The 19,256-nt window shown below is 32.6% G+C and overlaps 1 protein-coding gene across 4 annotated transcripts in view; it reads right to left on the reverse strand.

The window, feature by feature from the left end:
- Positions 1–19,256, reverse strand: part of LOC109537788 (synaptotagmin-7) — a 136,086-nt gene that overhangs the window by 28,788 nt on the left and 88,042 nt on the right. For 3 of the 4 annotated variants that reach the window (XM_048665606.1, XM_048665605.1, XM_048665607.1), the window contains one exon: positions 16,552–16,699. In XM_048665606.1, the coding sequence (XP_048521563.1) occupies positions 16,552–16,699 (148 nt within the window). The remainder of the gene's footprint in view (positions 1–16,551; positions 16,700–19,256) is intronic. The other variant, XM_048665608.1, reaches the window with a different exon arrangement.

Raw genomic sequence — 19,256 nt, forward strand, 5'->3', positions numbered from 1 at the left:
AAAAGTACAAGATGTTCGTTTTTGGGTCTCTTTTCTTGATATAAAACAAAGATACATTGATAATTATGAGCCCTGACGGTGGAATATATCTGAGAAGATGGGACAAGAAAAATTATATAGAGAAGTTCCATTTGGTTGGGGCAGATTCATCTCAACACAACTTTTTTTGGCATTTTGCCTCGAAATCTTTGCCAAAAAATAGAATTTGGTCAAGTCTTACAGCGTTATAAAGATTGCCCTCATTTCACAATAATGAAGTCAGTATTTATTAAAAAGCAATATGAGTTATCACTTAGAGGGTATTCTACGACAGACTTAGGCTCAAGCTGTATTAGAAAATTTTCAATTGGTGAAGAAATTAATTTTGAAAAGTTTTCTTGACGTTTCGATAGCAAATCTGCTATCGTTCTTAAAAGGTACAATGCTAAATAAATACGAATGCGTACTCCGTCTGCGCTCTGACTTTTCGTTTTTTTTTAATTATCAATTTTTGGACATTAAATTAAATCTGTTGGCTTAAAAAAAGGTGAATAAAACTAGTTAATAATTTTTATGAAATTTAGTTTAGGTGTAGGTACGTTTACTTTAGTCTACTTCGGATATTAGCATGGAGGTGCAATATATCTAAATAAATTAAATTAACTATTAACTTGAGGCAACATTAATAGCTAGATTTAGTAAAATGAATGCACTTTCTTAAATTTTATATTTTCTGTTCATGGTTCATTTGCTTAAATTATTGAAGCATCCCATTGAATGTGATGGTAATTATGAAATGCGGCTTTAGCTTTCTCTTAGATGAAATTTATAACATTGGCCAAGAAATTTTGTAAATTACGTTATTTGTATTTTCAATTTTTCTTTTTGAAATTTGCTACTAATTGTATTTTCAGTTTTGAAGAAAGGCTCTAATATTGAATTTGCACCTAATTGTGTAATTTTATCTGAAATCCCCCGAATATATAGAATACAAAATTTTGAGATTAGTTCATTTTGACTTTGTATTAATTTTGAGTTTCCAATTTCATTAAAACATTTGTTAATAAAGGAATTTAGATACATATTGAAATTTAAAAATTATTTGATAAATTATTTTTTCTTCAGGAAAATTAGATTTATTTCACTTCAAGGAAGGAAAAATTATGTTTGAATTCAATAGATTCAAACGAATATTAAAATAGTATATCTTTGTACCGACAGCATATCTTTGTAACCGCTAGGCGCGAACCCGTTTTCGAGCTATTGTATTGTTTATTAGTAATATTTAAAAAAAAAATATTCTTGTCTTACTGCCATGTTAGCTTTACAACTAACAATCAACAACATTAAAACTAACAAAAATCTTTAATTGTTGGGTTTATTATTCCGCTGTCTTAAGCTGAATTCCATTTTTCAGAGGCCCTTGAACATTGACGACTCGTTTCAATTTTTAACTTAAAAAAAAAACAGTTTTTAAATGGCTGGTTAGATTAAAGATGGCGAAGGTTCTGGCGGATTATCGAAATTATCATTGCCTACGAAAGAGATATTTTTGATATAATGTCCTAAATCAAGATAGGTTTGCCAGAAAAAGCCGCGTTTGCCCTTATAACATTCAAAGAATTAGGAAATCTCAATAACGCGTATTTAGAGACAAACATTTTCCGATGTCCTTTTATAAAATAGCAGCGCTAATGATTATAGGGAAATTCGAAACCGTTTTCTGGATATACCTAATAGTTTATAGGAATTGTGGTCTATATCGTCGAAGGTAAAAAATTTCCTTTAGGTAAATTTGAAGAAGATGTGAACTAAAAATAACGTAATTAATCATAACTCTTCACAAATAAATAGAAATACTCCTTTTATGAGTTTAGTTTATATAAATAAATACGAAATATTCATCAATTTCTTAGCCGCTCATCATGCATTACTAGTCGCGATTTTTGTAAATAATTAGTTGCGAATTCCCCTCGGACCATTCCTCTTCAATGCATAAAGTTTATATTGAATTAATCTCAAAACTGGATGCTCCATTCGATTATAACAGCTGTAATTTTCGGAAGATTGATGGAATAATATTATGGCCAGATACGGAAACAAATGGCCGGTAGCTCATTGGTCCATTAAATTCACCCAAACGGAGAAACCGATTGTATTCAGGTCAGTGGAAACATGCTGATTGGGTACGATTATTTCCGTTTAAGATTTATAGTAGCAGTTTAATTTAAGATTGCTTTTAACATGGAAACTTTTATATCTTTTTTAAAACGTTCTCCAAGGAAAATGTAATCAGTGTCTGAGAATGAAAACATGATTAATTTTAAATATCAGTAAACATTTGATGCAGTTGAAATGGGGTTAAATAAACATAAAATAAATACTTTTTTATCAAAGCCAATCATTGCTCCCTTTAATATTAGAGGTTTTTCCAATAGAACTAAAATCCTTAACACATATTGTTCATTTCATCCAATAAAATGCCATCAAGCACTCGCTTTGATTGATCACCATTCATTCGAAGAGATGTTGGTCTCGATGATGACTGATTGAGCTTTATTCCAATTTGTTATTGTCAATGCCGTTTTGTGAAATGCGCGAGTAATTAGGAGCAATTGAGATTATAATTCCATTAAAGTAGCACTTCAGAATATCAGGATAAATAATTTTGATACAAAAATGATGCATTTGAGAATGAGTGGGGTTTTCAGAATATTTTGAACACTGAAGGGCCAAGTGCTTAAAATTACACAGAATAATACAAGATATATAAAACATACCTCTACCTTCAATTTCTCCATGTTGTCGACCGTATTGATTGCGCTAATCCGCACTTTAGGTTAAGGTGTGCCCAACTAGTAAGCAACACGAGCTATATTTGCATTTACAAATTTGTCCTATCACGAAAATTTAATTAAGTCTCCAAACTTGCGTTGAAACAGGAATTTATAGCTTCCTGATAAAGTTTACCAGTCTTGGTGCAACAGGAAATTGAAATTTAGATGATCTGATTAGCAAAGAATAGTTCTTTTGTTCATTAAAATAGCACAATAAAAAGAAACATCGGTTTGCTTTAGCTGCATTAATTTAATCCAAAATGAGCCAACATGGAACCGGGACGTGATTGTTTGGGAATCGTAGTCTCTAGATACAATTTGCAATAAAGTTCTGAAGCTGCAGCTTTCCGTATAATAATTAAAATCTCGCAATAAAAGCTGCTTCGAAACCGATGATTCGCCACGCGGACGCAAGTAATAATTTTATTCAAAAACTTACAGTTTCAGATTTCGTTTTCGTTTCAGATTAAAGAAACCTGTTAGGATTTTAGACGAGTTTCCCGAGATTTTCTCTCGGGAAATAAATAAACTAATGTTATGCACTTCAGCCTCACGTTGCGAACTGTATAAACTTTCCATAAGTTTCTAGTCAAATAGCTCTGGGTCAATTGTCACTGTAGAGTTGTTTAATCTTAACTAAAACTAAAGGCCAAGATTTCTAGTAGTTCCAAAACCAACTAATTGCAACAAAAGACTGATCTTGATTTACTAGCTTTGAAAGCGAAGTTTTCTTGTGACTGTTAGTAACGTATCCTCACAGATTTAGCTCGATAGAATATAATTTCCATCAGACGCAAAACTTAATGATAATTCTTGCTGAAATGAAACGCCGGTGACACATTGTTCACAATGACAAAAACCTTTATGCTTTAAATTACATCTACAAACTGGAAAAGTTTGTTTCAAAATGTCTGATGAACCGAAGGGAGGCGATTGTAGGAGGGTCCGGAGCATTAGCTGCTCTTAATAGTATCGTTAGAACGACAGAATGGAAAACAAATGCAAAGCAAAATGCTTTTTGGGCAAATCAGCAAAAAGTTTGAATAAGTAAGTGTAAGCGCAAAGAAGAATACTTTCTTTAGATAGTAAAATAGGGGGGCATGTGTCGAGGAATATTTATTTTATTTTTCACATTTTGTCTCAGGTTGTTGATGTGGATTCCACATTTAACGGTTTATTTAAGACTTAGAACACCCAACCAAATGGTTCAGCCACATTTTATGAGCAAACGCCTAAAAGACATTTTTTTGCAGTCGCTCACGAATATTATTTGGTTCCTTCCTAGTCAAGTAGTTTTCAAGAATTTTAATTTTAACGTTTTTTTTAAACTGACTTTCCGTTTGCATAAATAAATAATATCTGAATTAAAAGAAATTTATTTAACATTGAAATATTTGCTTATTCATCACACATATGAGTCGCATTCAATTTTTTTACGGCAGTTGCTCAAAAATATATTACGTGGATAAAATTATTTTTTTCCAAATGAGAATAAATACTTCGTATTTCAATTAAACCTAAATTCAACATTTATTCCTTAGCAAATTAAAAGTATCCATGAATTTAATGAGTTTTACAATGAACAACTGACCCCAGGCACCAAATAAATACCCAGGAAGTACATGTTTGTTTGTTTGTACATTCGAAAAAAAATTACATGCGCAAACAGATTATTTCACTGTTGGCTCATGGACACCTAATTGCCGGATTAATTAAATTATACATTTTTCAAGTAAAACCTTATTTGTCAACTAAGATTTTACAGTTGGAAAAAACTTAATAGTCCCCTAAAAAGTTGAGGAGATATTCAATTAAATTAAACGAAAAAGCTGACACTCTACCTGTGGTAGTTGAAAAAAGAAAAGGCAAAAGTGAAAAAAATGACAAATGCAAATAAATACAACTTAAAACTAAAAAAAGTCGGAAAAGATGTCTGTGATATTTGAACATTCATACGGATTATGATACCAATTGTTATTCATTTGTTGATTTGTTCATTTGTTGAGTAAACAGTACGAGAATGAATGTAGCTTTAACTTAATGTAGGGCAAATGGCTTTTCTTTTTTAACAAATATTTATTCATATAAGTGTATCTTGTTTCCAGTAAAATTCAATTAGAAGAAACAGTGCTATATCAGAATTTTCTCCACATTGGGAGTTGAACAAGGCATTTTTGAAACTATTTCACCTTCATTTTCTGCCAGACTGCGTTAATATTAAAAAATAAATTTATTCGATATTTTAGGGGAAAGAAGTAGGCCTGGGTTACACTGTGTTGAGTTGCGCTTTTGAGTTGTTGCCGTTCTCTGAGTTAATGAGTCTTAACTCATCGGTTAATGAGTTATAACTCATAACTAAAAAAGACCTTTATTTCGATTTGGTCCCAAATTCAAAGGTAAAACGGATATTTGAAAACGACGATAAAGAAGACCAAACGTCTGCGTCCGAAGACGATGAGTTTTCTTGTAAAATCGATCAAATAATTTGTTTTCATAAGACTCTGGGTTCGCCAGCATTTTACAGTAAAACGTTAGGAAAAGCTGCGTTTTTCTGTGTACAGAGGTTTGTTAAGAAATATTGACATAAACGTGAAAAAACCGGAATTAAAAAACCGAAATTATCCACAGCGACGAAGGTGATGAGGTTTCCAAATAATTGATTATAAAGTTTCGCTTGTTTTGTTCGGGGAAATATATTTGGTAAACAATGCAGAAAAAAATATTAGGGTTTGGCAAGAAATTCGACTGGAATCTTTTTTACAAGCCTGTTAATGAAGCGAGTATTCAAATAAAATTTATTTCATAATTTTTCACAGAAAATAGCTGAATATTGTCAGTATTTTTATGTAAAACTAAGAAATAATGCGTTTTTTGCGTAGAACTAATTGCTTAATAAAAACTTTGCCAAAACTGGAAAGACCTGAAATCTTAAGAGCACTGAGGGCGGCGAATTTTCTAAATAATTTTTTGAAAACGTTTGCTCTGGTCGTTTTTTTTTTCAAGATAATGCTAATTACTTTTGGAAAAAAACGACATAAAATTATTTGGCTTTTGTGCCAAATTCGAAGCTAAAAAAGGTTTTGTAAAATTCCCTTGCTACAAATGGCCACAAAGCTATAATTTAATCGTAATTTTTTTGCGTAAAAGACTTCCAGATTGTCGTCATTTTTAAGTAAAACTGTTCAAAATGGAGTATTTTTGAATAGAAAGTAAAGCATGGAAAAAATCAGTAAAAACAAAACACCACAGTTTTTAACAAACTCTACCGTTTTAAGAAGGGATGGGGGTGACGAGTTTTCCAAATGATTTATGATTTATTATAAACTTTCGCTTATTCTGTTATTTATTATTATTATTATTATTTATTCTGTCAAAAAATTTTGTCTCAAAGTTTGTTTAAAGCTTGAAATGAATTTCAAGACGACAAAAGAAGCTCGGTTCCAATAAAATTTATTTTACAATTTTTTGCAGAAAATACTTTAATATTGTCAGTATTGTTAAGTGCAAGTTTAGAAAATTGAGCGTTTAAGAGAAAGAGTAACTTCTACAACTTGAAGATTCTGAAATTTTGCACAAACTTAAAAAATATTATTAATAAATGACCGTTAACATATCTGCAAACAAGTAAAAAAAGTCATCAAAATTTTCCCTGCATCGGAACTGAGTTACTGCGCCGGTGCGGTGGGTTGGAACACCAACACAATTACGCAGCACTGCGTTAACTCATAAAAATTCACTGAGTTACCCAGGCCTAGAAAGCAGCGAATAGTCGCTCTAACAAAAACTTTACCAATTTTTTTCAGTTAATTATCAACTAGTTTTAGTAACTAGAGTTTTATTCGTTTCAGGAAAGTTTAGTACTATAAATCTAAGAAGAGCGAATAATTAAATATTGGTAAGTAGTTTGTATTATAATGGATTAATTACATATTTTCAGGAAATCATCTCAATTTAATTGTTATAATTCAAATGATCCCCTGTAACTTATCAGTATTTTAGGTGTAATTAAAAATTGTTGGAAAAATATTTAGTTCGTAGCCTTTATAATGTTAGATGCAAACATGTTTTCAGCTTATTGGACGGTAAATTTGCGTGTGTGAATATCTAATAAATCCTGCCATTCACATGACGTGTCAAATATGCGCTGTATGACTAGATCAACCCTAAGGGATTTAACATAATTCGTAAAATGCCACGAAACGGTATGATGGCATGTTGTGCACATATTAATTTGTAAATATTAGTTCAGTGCACGCACCTCGAAACCACAACAAAAACATCAAAACATTCAACAAATAGAGCACATCGATCATACATATTTTCAGCTGTTGCCACACCAAGATACACCAAATGGATTTACCACAAATACGTTTTACATTCCACTGAAAATAACTATTATTATGTGCAAGATTTGAAATATGAAATCTGACATTGAGCGAATGCAAATCAAATTAGTTTTCAGAATCAGCGTTTTCAGTGAAATTTGCAAGCACCAAATTATATTTGAGCACATAATGACCAAAGACAATTACATCAATAACACTCATTAATGCAACATGTTACAACAGTTATAGTGATTTACGTTGATGATAATAAATAAATAATGAATGTATGATTAATTACACTTTGCAATTCTACAGTACTAAGCAAGTTAAGTCATTAATTTACTAAACGAGTCCCACAAAATTATCTAAATTTTGAAAAAAAACATGACTTCGAAAGTGTTAAGAAAGTTGGCAGCTGAATTATTTCTTATAGGAATATCTCATATTCTCTAGTAGTATACAAGAGAATAAGTCTCTAGTAGTCTATACTACTATTAGAGTAGATAATGCTAATTACAATTTTAGTGCGATGGTTTTACACACTTTGATTTCATTATAAACCTATTTTAAGTACTTACAAAGTTTGAAGATGGAATTTAGATTCTGTAGAGTATAGGATACTATGTGTAACCTTTTAATTATTATAAAAAAATTGTGCAGATAAATGTGTTTTACTTAGTACCGGCGAACTGATCTATACAGAGCGGTAGAAAATATACGAAGAATCCAACATGTTACTGATATGAATTAAGGGAAGAACATTATAGGAATTACCTGCAAACTAATACCCGCTATAATACATTAATTACGATATAAAATACACACCAATATAATTGTGTTCTAAATACCTGTATGCCGCCAGAGGCCTGAAGTAAAATCAATTACATAATGGAGTTGAAATGAGTTATATATACAATAAATTACGCTTTGATGTTATCTATGTTATACACAACCAGGAACACTGTTTTATGCACAGTAGCATTGATTATACCAATTATGTTTTTCGATTTCTGTTGATACAAGCGCAAAATCCATGTCTGAAAATAAAATTGAAATTATAATTTTCATAATTAGTCTGAAGTTAATATACAAATCGTCGGTACTGATCATCAGCTTGCTTTAACTGTGATGGGATTATTGTAGATAATAAACAAAGAAATAATAAGCAAAAAGAATAAATCATTATTAATGTATTAAAAAAACTAAAAAGTAAATTAAGCAACAGTGTCGTTTCCGCACATGAAAAAACGTATTCGAAGCTATACAGATACGGGGCTGATCTTTGAGATGACAAAATGTAAAATCATTTGAGAGATAACATTTTTTGATTGAATTTGATTAAACTTGAGTTCCAAGTAAATTTGTTACGAGAAACGGCTGATTTCTGATACATCCCCTATGATTCTTGTTGAACCAAATGGGAAGATAAAGTTCAACAATTGTGCACCACGTTACTTCACTGTGTTGTTTCTGTATTCCACACAAATTGATTCTTTTCAACAAGCAGAAGTGACCGATAAAAGTGTTTACCGATCAATCTTCGTATAGTCCATCTTGTACCCTCTAATCAACTGTGCAAATTGAAACCTTTGTTATAAACATAAAACAGCCATCTGGATCTTAATATTAATTTTGATAGTGACCTTGTGAAGGTAAAAATGTTATGGAACGTTTATGAAGAGATATGTTCTTTGCAGTTCTTTGAAAATTATGACGATGCTACAAATCATGAAATACCGGCATTATTGATTTGAGAATTAATTTGGTTCTTGCTGAATTCCAGCTTCTACTGGGAATAATTTTTTACTAATTGTCATACTCCCTAAATACCCCCACACAACACCTTTGAATTAATGTCCCCAATTTTAATCACTGCACTGTGTCTAGTATACTAGTAACGTTTCAGTAGTGGATAGGAACTATGAACTAGTTAAAAATAATCTTAAGCAAGAATTGTAATGGACATATTAATTTTACTTGATCCATCATGTAATTTGATTCAAAGCAAAATAGCTCTATAGAGAATACTCATACATCGTCATTGTATTTTTCACCATGTTCCTACAGCATATATAAATTCAAAACGTATCCATTAAACCTTTTGCATCAGAAGACAAAACATGATTAACACATTGTTTGAATAAAAATAGATTACGGTACGACGCATATTTGTGATTAATTAGAATTGCGGTAAACGGCTCCGAAAGTCAGTCACGCACTTTTGCGAAAAATTAAACTTAGGTGACTGTGATGTGTGTTATACCTGCTGATGGACATGTCAGGGCGTGAGCAGCAATCAGTTCAATTAGAAATGATCCAGGAAAAAGATCATACACCGCCAATACATTACATATTTACATTTAACCAGAGCATCCATGAATATTTAGTGAAGGTTAAGGGCAATACGGGGTACTAAAAATTACTTGTTAACATACTTTATGTAAATGGTATAAATTGTAAAGGAATCCAGAATCAAATAACTCCAACAAGAGGATTCTTTTAAGCATACAAGCTCTTTACATTATACATTTTCATTGTCCGGCGGGCCTTAAAGACTCATTGATAGAAACTTCCGATTAAATATGTACATAGGTATACATAAACATACATTCGTGTAAATTTTTCCACGGAATCAACGATGGTTCACAGTATGTGGACGTCTGCCGGCTCGGTAGTCAATATTATATAAATGAGTACCCAAAATCTACAAAAAACGTCAGGAAAACAGTAAAACAGTACCTAAGACTGTATTTTGATTTGTACTTGGTTATTTTGAAATAGTAAGATGGTCCAGAATAAAAAGACGAGCATGTACGGACCGTGACGAGAGAATGGCTGAATGACTGAAGAATGATAATAATCGACTACCCAAAATTGCAAAAGAGGAGAAGCCAACCAACCGTAGACCTCCAGAAAACCCCCAAGAGATGGTTCGAAAGATGGGCATCGGAGTCACAACTTAGGTTACAGCTCTAAAAAAAAACGGACATAGTCTTAAAATAAGACAAAGAAGAAGAAGTACACTGGTTGAACTCGTAAACTGGGCGATTTCTGGTGATTTTATTATTAATAAGTCATATATATAAAATTGGTAAACTGTTACACTTAGAAGAAATTGTGCCACGTGGTTTCGTTTGCAGCAAAATCGGCCTGAATTTTCCTACCCCCTATTCCTCTTGAACATTTACAAGCAGTGGCCAGTGGCATAATTCATGTAAATTTGGCAAGCCAAGAGTCATATTTGACTGCTATTGAAACGAGCTTACGTGATTGGAAATTTTCCGTTGTTGTTATAGCATTTTGAATTTAAAGCAAATAATGTAGGTACAATTAGGTACAATGTCTGTAATTGACTGGTTTCTCACAAAAACCAAATACTCTAAAAGACAAAATATTCAGGAAACGAAACAGTCCATTTATTTTAAAGCCGTTAGTTATACGAATGGCCGTGGTTTGTAAACAGGTTTGTTTCTAGCGAATATAAACATTAAGTCACTAATTAAAAAAAACAATGTTTAAAAAAAAAGCGAAAATCGTTTAGACTGGTTTGGTTCTTTTGGAGATTTTCAGTAATTTGATCAGGTATAAGAAGTAATCAAGTTGCTATCAAGATTTTTATTTATAAAATCAGTAAGATTATGCTAAAAAATATATTAGTATTTATCAATTATACTTATTCACTCATCGCAGCCTTCGCTATGATCCTCTTTCGCCGATTTCAATCTCACATCTGTCATCCGCAGTAGTTTTGCGAATATTATTTGTCCCCAACGCTGCTCGTAAAAACGTTGGCTGACTGGGTTTTCCAAAAATGTCATCAGCTCCTTAAGGAGATTTGTGTTCAATAAATTCAGTCAGAGGGTTCTTTCATATAGTTAGTAACCGGTGAGCGTTTGAAGATTGGTAAAGTCCTTTCTTCTCATTTTGTGATACGACCATGGGCTTTCGAATGATTTATTTGTTTTTACACAGCGTTCCCATTCTTGAATCTCGATAAAGTTACTTTTCTGGTGTTTAAGAGGACGTTTTCCCGTTTTTAAAAAGGGAAACTCGTGTACTGCATTTTTCATATCTTCAAAATTCCATAATGCTTAAATTGAAAGCATTATACAAACGGCGACCAATTATGCAGCAGCATGATTAATCATGAATCATGCAGCAGCATGGTATTCCTCTTCTACCATAACTTTAACAGAGTTGTCACAATTCCCTACTTTGTAAGTACTTTTATTTCTGCCCATTCAAATCAGTGCCATTCCTAAATAATTCGARATTGATGAATGATCTGACATCGTCTATCTAATGTCTTTGSCAGACATGTACTTTAATAAATAGAATAAAAAAAAAAAATTATCGACCACTGTGGTGGACCGAAGTGATGCAACGGCGTGTGGACAAATATGATCTATAGMGCATTAAGCCGAAAGTTCTGCTCTGAAATTTTAAAGTTAACAGTAATTAGTGACTGAAAATTAAGGGAAAAATGCATATTTGCGCTTTGCTTATTACAAAAAGTAAAAAATAGAAAACGGACAAACCCCAGGGGTACACCACATATGTGAATGACCCGGAACAAAGGCAAAGCTTATCTGCATCGCTTGAAGTCTTAGCTAACAAGAAAATCATTAATGTCAGAAGTTCCGAATGAGTTACAATATATTTTGCATTGTTTCTCTAAAACTTTGTAGCAAGGTGTATTGCCCTAAGTTGTCAAACGAAGCCGTCTGATTATATCCGACTAATAATATTTTAAACCTTATTCCACCATGTTCAGAAACACCCACTAAATGCACGACTTTCAAAAAGCAACAACCTTGCTTTATCCTAGTTAACCTATCTACTATAAATTAAACTTCCATCGTGCACACGCTTTTAATATCTGATCGCATTATGAGTCGATCGGAGTTGAAACCCTGGGATTTGATCTCGCGATGTATTAATCTTCACATGGGAAAGGGCAATTAGAAATAAACAGATCCTTGTCCCTTTCTATTTAATTCCATCAGGGGTTCAGGCATTATTTTCTTCAGTAGCCCCGAGTTGAGTCCCTGATTCTTCCATTGTTTATAGAGATTGCCCATTGTTATTAGGAACATTATCCATGATTTAGCCAGAATCGTCGATTTTGGGGACTAAATATTGGAGGCCGCAGGTCATCTTTGTGTTATGTGGATATAATTTACAAATAATAAATACTTATATAAAATAAATAAATAGGTAGAAAATACTATATTCGATGATACGATATATTTTTAGGGTGTCTCTTTCAATCATACCTAGCGGACACCTAGCGTGTGCTTTTATTCATTGCAAGATCACATTTTTTTGCATGTACCGATTTTATTGAACTTCTACTCATTTAAGCTTATTGCTAGCCCTGGTATCCCCTGCAATTCTGGTGCACAGGTAGAAAATTATTCCTTGCCTTCACTTTTTCTCTCCATCGTGTGTTACAGGTGCCTGGGCGTAAGTGGCTTCTTCAATTTACCTCCTTAGTATTTGCTAGTGCACTTTTGGATTTTTTGTGAATTTTTTATTTCTGAGAAAGGAAGCACACGGATTTTGTCGTTATAGTTGTAGTATCCTGCTAACTTCTCCGGAGAGCCGAAAGCGTTTCCAAGACTTCTTTGAGTTCTTGCTTGTGCAGCTAAAGATCCATCATATTGCATTTCATACAACGACGATAGAATGCAATATTTGAAAAACTGCTGCAAGCAAGTCGGACGTTTTCCAGGCACGACTATTGGGTCCACTACTTTCTATTGTCTACACCAATCATTTGTTCCTGGTATTGCATTGATCAACCTAATCTGTTTGGTGGAAAAGGTTTTTAAGGAAAAACTTGAAATTTATTCTTGAACAACTACAGCTATGTCGTGAGCAGAGATATATTATAGCATCCACTGATATGGATAATTCCATATTCGCCTTGGACATGCTCTCAGGGGAGCGGTCATTCTTCAGGGTGCTGTACTAGATATGTTTATGATGAAAATAAGTTTGGTGAATATATTATATATATATAAGTCGTGTAAATGAACCGTATAATTGTTAAATATATAAAGTGCGTTTAGGCGTAGGAAAGCTAACGCCGTAACCAGTCCACTCTCATACTCATTTTTTATATACTGCACTAACCGGAGAATCTGTCTGCAATAATAATTTGTCAAAATGCGTTGAAAACGATATAAAGCAGTACTAACCAAGTAAAATCCATTTTGACTAAAATTCTGTCATCCAAAATCTGACCCGTTTTATCGCTAAACATTTTTTTACATACAGGGTGGTTTTTTAGTGCGAGAGAGCCCATTATTTCCGTTGGTGTTGAAAAATAGTTTCATATAAAAGTTGTTGACGCACAAAGTGCGAACATTTTCAAAATATCTTATATGATACCAAGTGTCTCAGAAAAGCGAGGGAAGGTCAAAGTGACACTTATTTATTGCCTTCCATAGCCACCTTACAAAATGTAGCAACTTTTTGAAACTTTTATGTAAAATCAAGTATAATTTAAAAACGGTTGATTTCACATCTTAAAGTGTAAATGCAAATTTGTAATTTTGTAAATTGCCTATCTAATGACGTATTAATATACAGGTAGTTCCATTTTAAAAACAAAAGTTTTATTGCGTTACGTTAAGTTTTAGTTTGAAGTCCACAACACCCTGTACAATGAATTGATATTTTGGTTCAATATAATTCTTAACGGATCTGTGGTGATTGGCAAGACTCATTTTTTTGTACCTTTAACTCCTTTTTATTGCTTCTACAATTAATTTTTAGATACCATGTTATTAAGCAAAATTGGCATTACTAAAATGGCGATAATCTGCCAACGTCGCAAGTAAGAAAAAAACAATTTTAGGTGCATATGTAGCGTTTCAAGCTGCATTCCATGAGCTAATGAAAAATGGGTAGCGCTATTTAAAAAAACCACTATGATCTTGCTTCGCTTTTTTGAGTCACTCTGTATCATATAAGATATTTTTAAAATGTGCGCACCTTGTACGTCAACAACTTTTATATGAAACAATTTTTCGAGTTACAAACGTTTGGGAAAAAATAATATTATTTAAAATCCATGGTCCAAAACGAATGATGAAGGTATTGGGGAAAGTGATTTAAACATTTTCATTTTTTATCGCGCAGCGAGTATAGGAGTTTTAAATATATAAATAGATCTATTCAATACAAATTCAATGATGCATATTTCACTCAGTCTACAGCAATTGAAATACATTTTGTCTATTGTTGTATAGTCCGACTTTTTTGAAGCCAGTGGAAACGTACAATAGCCAAATAAATCAAACTGTTTATAAACATTAACATATCGGGAACGAATATAATAGAGTAATATATTTTCCCATAAAACGTATCGAAGATAGCATAATGAATAATAAGTAGCACATTTACCCATTCCAGAGATATTTTTGCATTATACGTATTGTGGAAAAAAAGTAAATAGAAACTTAATTAAAATTAATTTTAATACTGAAATATGAGATATCTATTATTTAAAATGGGAAAATTTTCAATTAATTAAAATTAACCTTCTATATTACTGTTTATCTTTAGAATCTTTAAGCATCTTTTAACTAGTCCCATAAGTTTCATATAATTTAGCTCGATGAATTACACTTTACATACCCCTTTGAACACTTAAAAAAAATTAAATATACCCTGAAATCCCGAAAGTCCTCTACAAAAACTTACGTCCACTTTATAACTACTGAATTTGAGAAAGCAAACAAAGCACCTTCGTTGGCTTCAAAGCCAAAAAATTGACATTTGCTTCATGAAATATTCATCCAAATTTAAAACATTTATTTTATAAGATTAAGTATAAATTTTTTGGGGGGAAATATGTAGAAGCTCTAACGTCATCGGAGTTTTAATGGAAATGTCGCGAAAAGTTTTCCACTAATTATGCAAATGGGATTTGGGATAAAAGGAAAATTATTTATAATGATATAACTTTGTAGGTTTCGCGAAAAATAAGGGTAGAAAAACGGTCAATGACTAACTAATTGAACGGGTTCCTAATTTTCAATGTTTTTAACTTTGTTGCAAATTTGTAATAAAGTTCCAGTCCAATTCTGTCAAGATTTTATACTACAGTCCTAGCAAAAACTAAAACCGAAATTTTGCTCTTAATTTTACGGATGTCTATAAAACAACGTTTATTTTTGTTTTATAAGACTTATTTCCTTTCACGTACAAAATTCGATATCGAGAAAAATCTGCTCACAGTCTTTAAGTTTTTTCAATATCACTTCAGCAATCAACTGCTCAGCTACTGCACAGTTTAATCAGTGAACTTGTTATATTGCAGAAGAATCAATTTGCGTGTAAAACCCAACAGTCTGCTTATGTATGTAGGTCTATCATGACGGATTTACGCCCTACCCAATACGGAAGGTGGAGTTAAAAGTGGACATTAACTCCGTCGTTATACGGTTTAGTTTTAAGGCCCACAATTTAAAAAGTAACCACAAAAATTCCGTGTCGCTTACATACTTGCAAATAATAATATCTGCAAAGTGTTGTATAAATGTAGCTGTTCCAAATAGAAAACTGAAGAAGCGGAAATAAATTGTGCACTGTTTTAATTGTAATCTTAATCTATACTACCTACTGGTCTGCCAAAGGACCGTTGATTTAAAAAACTCATAACTAAATATTAATGTTAAAGTTGTATTCTTAAGGGGTGATATTTAGGAAAATTAAACTCCAACGAGAAATTTTATTAATGTTGCGCATTTTTAATCCGCTTGAGTATCGAGTGTTCCCTTTAATTAACAGCATTTTTACATACCATTCATTATTTTTGGAGGACCATTTATATTTAAATTTCAAACTGGATTTCTAATACCCAATAACCTTCTTGGGCAACTTTAACGTAAAACCGCAAATCAAGAATAAAGGCCCAGGTTTACCGACTTAAATGCAATGCCTCTTCCAAAACAGTGTTCCTGATATTGTAAAATTCTACTCGGGTGAACTAAATTCCGGAATTGATTGGCACTATAGACCTGATATTGTGCACTATGAAAATCGTCACTGTTGCACTCTAACAAAGCCTGCCAACGTGCATGTTTCATTTTATTTCAAACTGGCATTAAGCGAATGGAGACTCCATAACATGCGGTTGGCGATAACCAACGAAACGTCCATTTTACATTTTTCATTAGGCTCGATCCCGCATTTCTGTTTGCAAGAGAACTAGTTGCTAGAATGATTAGTGGCTTGCGAGATTACAATTGGCAGGCCTTTTGCAACAAATTAATCAAAACCGTTAAGGGCATTACTAAAAGTGCTGAATTTGAGGTGGATATGGACTGTTACGATCGGTAATTTAGTTCAACCGTTGACACTTAACAAACTAGCAAAAAGACAATAATCATGCTTACATCCTGGCCAGGTTGGCTTACCGACGGGTGCTCGCCCTTGACATTCTGCAAGGCTTTGTTGGGGGCTGTGGGGGTACGTGCCTCCGGAGGCACTAAAGCCCCCGCGCTGCTTCCTGCCGGCGATTTTGCTTGAGGACTGCCAGTAGTCCTGAAAACAACATTTCAGACATCAAGTAATTGAATCATAGTACCTGTACGGTCTGCATATTAGACAAGTTTTTCAAAAATTAACTCCAACTGTCGTACATTATTACCAAGATCAATTATTCTTTCAGGTTCCTTGGTAATTTTGTTTCCTTTATGAAACGGATTTTGAATCTTGCATTCAGGTTATAAAATTTAGTGCTGCTTAGACATAACAGCTGAAAACCGAATTTGGTTTCTTAAAAACCTTAGAAAAACTAAACGAAAGAACAAGAAAACATTTTAGTTTTTGAATAATTTTTGAACTGAAAGCGAAATCGCTAATCGATAGCGGACGAGTGAGAAAAGATGATCTATCGAGGCATAATATAGATGATAATTAAACAAACTTTCAGAAAAATGGCATTTTGAAAATTGAATCAGCACTAATTTATTTTTAAAACGATTTATTCAATTTGTTTTGTTCGACTAATACTATTAATAAATGTTCAAAATCATATACCAAATCAGTATGCTCATGATGCCATATATTATAGGTGAAAAACTAAGCCAATATTATTATTATCAAAATTGGAAAACTGTAATTTGTCAAAAACATCATTTCTAAAGACAAGGTCTTGCTCTATATGCTCTTTAAACTATTTTTGACAAGCAAATCTTAATTCGCAGGTCATTAAAGAGCTTCAAATTATCTCAACCTATGCAATTGCTCGTCACCGTTCGAACATGTACATATATGGTAATTGAAATTTAATTATTTGGGATTATAAATATGAAAATAACGCAGCTTTAACAACGATCATTTTTTGGAAACTAACGAATGTTTGCTATTTAGAGTAACAAGCGAAAATAAAAAGTAAAATGAAAATGCGAAACTTAATTTCATAATGGAGCTTTATAAGAGTTTGCATTGTAATCTAAACTTGAGAATTGATTCGTAAAAAAGATACCGGATATCTAAGTTTGAATTTAAGAAATAACATTTATTAATTGTTTGCCAAACGACTGCATATATTTAACCAACATTTTGCATGCGATACCTGGCAATGCGGGAGCACATTTTGAAATAAACTCCAAATTTCCTGATTTGTTTCATTTGTACAACGTCCCGTTTTCAAGTAAAATATAAACCTGGTTTACAGCTGGTTGCAAAAAATTACAATTAGAATCGGTGATGTATCACAACAAAAAAAAATAAAGAAATTGTACAAAATGTGGTCTACTCACTCCAATACATTTTCGACATAGTCTAGTAATGAATTTACTGCAGCTAATAATTGGTTGGGATTTTGCCGCATATTATTGCGGACTTGCTAAATTCGTAATCTTAAATCATCTTTGGTTAAAACAGGCGTAGAATAAACTTAATCTTTTGCTTGAGCCTACACGTAAAAGTCCAGTGGATTAAGATACAGCAGGCCATTGGACCAATTCGATCAGAACGCTGAGTTGCACAGATAAATTTAAACAAACTTTTTCTTTCAAAAGGAATGAAAAATTCAAAAATTTGTTTTATTTTATGAAAAGTCGCAGAGTATAATTTTTTTCGTTAAAAACATCTATTGACACGTTAGTAGGCACTTACTGAATTAAAAAAACAAAAATTCAGCTTTTATTGCAAAATCTTTTCCCACATTCGCAGTAGTTATCGTCGGAAAACTTTTGTCTAAACATCTGTAGCCGTTTGGCAAAATTAATCAATTTTATTTTATTAAACCGTATAAGCATTATCTGTATTAAGCAACCTTTTTCCTAGCGGGGCGTTTAACGAATATAGCTTATAATGCAAAATCATATTATTTAGCGGGCATGTTCTCTAACGCTTGTGCATCAGTTTATTTGGTCAGACCATCTTCTCAGGGAACGACCGCTCGGCCTAGTCCCTTCCACCTTGCCCTAGACTAGTGGTCAACAAATTTATTAGGTAAAGAGCCAAAAATAAATATTACAACAATAAAAAAAATTGGAAGCTAAATTTGCTTTTTTAGTAAGCTTTTATTACACTGAATAAGTAGTACACTAAATAAAACTAAATTTCGTACTTAGTAAATATTTATTAATGCGAACGATGTGCCGGCATGTTCCTTGAAAAGTTTAAGTAAGTCAGGTTTGGATGTTGTTATTTTTAATTTTCTCTTTAAGATGTCTTTAATTTTTAAGTTCTCATCAATGAGACGACTTCTCAGTTTACGCTTGATAATGTTCATGCTTGAAACAGATTGTTTGCATTTATATGTAGAATCGAAAATGGAGATAAAAAGCAAACGCGAGCTTTTTCAGCTGAATGTAAGAGCCGTAATACCATTCCAAGCGTTGAAAATCATCAAGTCTTCTTTTCCAGGTCATTCAAAGCAGACCACTTATGTTGTGAACTAAGATCACAATTTTTCTTCTCCAATATTTCCAGTTCAACACAAAGACGTTCGAATTTAGAGCGCCATATCTCCTGGTTTTTTCAACCTGGAAAAATCAACTCGGTTATCGAAGCACCAAGAGGATTTTTGACAAATGCTAAAGTTGCTCTGCTGTTTTTAATTTCCTGAAACTGAGCTGAGAAATGC

The sequence above is a fragment of the Dendroctonus ponderosae genome, unplaced genomic scaffold, assembly GCF_020466585.1.
Source record: "Dendroctonus ponderosae isolate FM_Combo_2020 unplaced genomic scaffold, Dpon_F_20191213v2 Dpon_F_20191213_4, whole genome shotgun sequence".
Classification (NCBI taxonomy): Eukaryota; Metazoa; Arthropoda; class Insecta; order Coleoptera; family Curculionidae; genus Dendroctonus; species Dendroctonus ponderosae.